Here is a 3,793-nt window from a genome sequence, read left to right on the forward strand (position 1 = left end):
GCCCCACCATGCGTGTCACTCTGGAGGCGAGGTGGGTACAATAGCCACGTTTAAATGGTGGAACGCCTCTGCAGCAGTACAGAAACGACTGCTCTGTGTTCACAGTAAGAAAAAACAAAGCACAGTGGAGTTCTACAGGGTTAGCGCAATTGGTGGAAAAGCCCATCCTTGCATGAATCCTGCAATTTGTTCAATGGTTGCCCCTCTTTCAAACAATTCTTTCAATTATTGCCCGTTTTCCAACTTATATTAGACTTCCAGGATTCTATAGTCAAATATCCTAATTGGGCCACTTTAGTACAACAACCTAGAAGTCCTCTTTTGCATTAGGGCTGTCAGATTTTGTTGGACTCCATTGAATCATATGAAGGTGGAATATAATTAAATTGGTGGACTCCTACTACCTATCATCATGCAGATGAATGAACAATCCCTTCTCTCAACTGAGATTGTGGCACAAGGAGTGAAGAAATCTGGACCCAATGCTGGATTCCTCACATATTCAGTCAGAGTCCATAGACATTTGCCTGATCTCATGCAGTCTGTCAATTTGAAATATGTGAAGTTGGGTTACCATTATTTGATTGCCTATGCCATTTATATATTCTCCACAGTCCCTGCACTTGCCTTGTTGTTGGTCAGTTTGAGGAGCATTCAACTGGGGTCATGGAGTAATAAGCTGCTGCAACCAGACAGCAGCATTGATATGGTGGGCATCTTGGCCTTATTAATGATATTAACTCTTCTGTTTATCTACTACATGTCCAGGCCCAAGGTTGTGTACCTGGTGGACTTTGCCTGTTTCAGGCCATCCTATGAATCCAAGGTCTCCAGAGAATTCTTCCTGAGAATGTCTAAGGATACTGGGAAATTTGAGGAGCCAAGCTTGGCCTTCCAGAGAAAAATAGTGGAGAGATCAGGACTTGGAGATGAGACCCACTTGCCTAAGGCAGTCACATCTTGTCCTCCATGTCCCTCCTTGAGGGAAGCCAGAGCAGAAGCAGAAACTGTGATGTTTGGTGCTCTGGATGAGCTATTCATGAAGTCTAAGGTTATAGCCAAGGACATAGGCATTCTGGTAGTCAATTGTAGCCTGTTTAACCCCACTCCATCGCTTTCCTCCATGATCATAAACCACTACAAGATGAGAGGCAATATTCTGAGCTTCAACCTGGGAGGAATGGGATGCAGTGCAGGGATTATTGCAGTGGATTTAGCCAAAGACCTATTGCAGGTCCATTCCAATACATATGCAATTGTATTGAGCACTGAGAACATAACATTGAATTGGTACACAGGCAATGACAGGTCTATGTTATTGCCCAATTGCCTGTTTCGCATGGGGGGCTCTGCAATTCTTCTCTCCAACAAAAGAACCGAGAGAAGCAGATCGAGGTACCAACTGAAACATATTGTGAGAACCCATAAAGGAGCCGAGGACGAGAGCTACCAGTGTGTTTATCAAGGAGAAGATGAAAATAACGAGAAGGGTCTATCGATTTCACGAGATCTGATGTCTGTAGCAGGGCATGCACTGAAAGCCAATATAACAACTCTGGGTCCCTTGGTCCTTCCATTATCAGAACAGTTCCAGTTCCTCTCGACTCTCTTCTGTCGAAAGGTATTGAAGATGAGGGATGTCAGGCCTTACATTCCCAACTTCAAGCTTGCATTTAATCACTTCTGCATTCATGCCGGAGGCAGAGGTGTGCTGGACGGAGTGGAGAAGAATTTGGGTTTGACCAAGTATCAGATGGAGCCTTCCAGGTTGGGAAATTTTCAGAGTTGAATTTGGTCATTTAATTGATTTTTTATTTATTTTAAATGATTATTCATTTTCTTTTCATACAGAAAAAATAATTTGTTTTTCTAAAACAATTAAGTCAAAGCATTCATAAACTTATTCTATTATAAAATTTTATTCATAAAATTATTTTATTTTAAAATTGTATAATGTTTAAATGATCTGGACTTAAATATTAATCAGTTTAGATTTATATGAAAGATAATTTTTTTTTTCAAAAAAATTTATATGTTAAAAAATTTGATCCAAATCCAGAATAAAAATAGGTTTAACTTGATTTAATTATTAATTAGTAAATCAAAAATAAAAACAGGTTTAATTTGATTTAATTATTAATTATAGTTATAATTATTAATTTATATATATATATATATATATATAAAATATGTTGATATAGTTAAAATGTTAAACCTTACCACATCTCTACCTTATAGAGTTTGAGAAATACTATAATATTTATTATTTAAATTATAAATTTGAGTTATTAAATTTGTATAATGTAAATATTTTTTTGACAGGGGTTCATATATTAATAGAAAATTATTATTTTATAAAAAAATGTATTGTTATATTTCAGCCCAAAAAAGAAAAAACTAAAACATAGGTTGAGATTTATCTCAAAAATAGTTATATCATTTTTATTTTTCAATTTAATTACAAAAGTAATAAAATACAACATGCAAAAAAAAAATATTTCAACTCTCAAATAAGTTGTGATTTTTTTGGCATGTAACATTAATAAGCCATGATCTTGACCCACTAATGTAACGAAACTTATTTAAAAGTTAACAATTTGTATGATAAAATAGGAGTGAACCTTTATTGTTAAGAACATCCGTACATGTTTTTTTAAATAGATACAGGTTTAACTTGTATATTAATCATTTTTATAATTAATAATAATAATTTAAAATAAAATTATAATTTAGCTAAATTTTATGATTTTTTAATATTAGCAAATGTGAAATGTATCATGAAATAATTATTTTGATAACTATTATAAATTAATGTTTAAGAATATTTATCAACTATTTAATTTATATAACCGATTTAATTTTTAGAATATAAAAAATCGAAATTTAAACTATTTTCTGATTATATTTTTCTAATCTATTTTATTAAAAATCTAATTAAAAATAAAAAATAAAAAATTTATATTATCTCATTTTCCACCCATTTTCCAATAAACTATTTATAAAAATTAACCAACTTCATATATATATAACCTTAGCATCAATCTGTTAACAAAAACCTACTTTTTAGAAATCTGAACATTTTCAAAAAAATACTGTGAAACATTTTTTTGGTTTAAGAATTATTAATTTCTGTTTCAGTTTTGTGCATTAAACAACTATGGAAATTTCAAATTTCCCTTTTCTGCAGGATGACTCTGCATAGATTTGGAAATACTTCCAGCAGCAGCCTCTGGTACGAGCTCGCCTACTCAGAAGCAAAAGGACGAGTGAAAAAAGGTGACAGAGTTTGGCAGATCGCCTTCGGCTCGGGTTTCAAGTGCAACAGTGCGGTGTGGAAGGCCTTGAGAGATGTGGAGGTGCCTTTGCAGAATCCATGGTTAGACTGTATTCACAAGTATCCAGTTGAATTGACATAAATTATCGTCCAACCTTTACAGAAGAGGTTGAAGACTGAGGCTGATATTGAATCTCTGTAATATTATTATGTGCATTATATATGGTTTGGTTTGGTTTGAAACTATTAATGAAACTGTTTGGGCGATAGATTTCAATTATTTTGTTAAAATTGATATATTATATTGTTTTTAGTTGATGTGGGGTGTTTTTATATAGATTGCAGATTTTTTGAATATTTGATATTGATTTTTTGAATATTTAAGAATCAAATAACGTTGTAAGTTATTTGACAGCACCCATATCAGTTTGATTGCCGAATTATTTGACAGTAAATATATTTGACCGTGCCCATGTCTATCTAAATATTCAGAGAATCAACAATAGAAATGCGGTCATT

General features: G+C 33.1%; 1 protein-coding gene across 1 annotated transcript; it reads left to right on the forward strand.

Annotated features, from left to right (window-relative positions):
- Positions 1 to 287: 287 nt before the first annotated feature.
- LOC149199637 (3-ketoacyl-CoA synthase 11-like) lies at positions 288 to 3,524 on the forward strand. The gene is made up of 2 exons (XM_089399427.1): positions 288 to 1,767; positions 3,188 to 3,524. Exons 1-2 carry the CDS (start codon positions 413 to 415, stop codon positions 3,414 to 3,416), a joined length of 1,584 nt encoding a protein of 527 aa, XP_089255553.1. The 5' UTR covers positions 288 to 412; the 3' UTR covers positions 3,417 to 3,524.
- Positions 3,525 to 3,793: the final 269 nt, after the last annotated feature.

Source organism: Pinus tabuliformis, chromosome 2_1 (assembly GCF_031772625.1).
Source record: "Pinus tabuliformis cultivar Carrire ecotype Pingquan chromosome 2_1, CPIR1, whole genome shotgun sequence".
In the NCBI taxonomy this organism is placed as follows: domain Eukaryota; kingdom Viridiplantae; phylum Streptophyta; class Pinopsida; order Pinales; family Pinaceae; genus Pinus; species Pinus tabuliformis.

Coding starts and splice junctions, on each gene's coding strand:
- LOC149199637 (XM_089399427.1), top strand. CDS start 413: ATGCAGATGAATGAACAATCCCTTCTCTCAACTGAGATTGTGGCACAA. Junction 1,768..3,187: donor TATCAGATGGAGCCTTCCAG/GTTGGGAAATTT, acceptor CCTTTTCTGCAG/GATGACTCTGCATAGATTTG.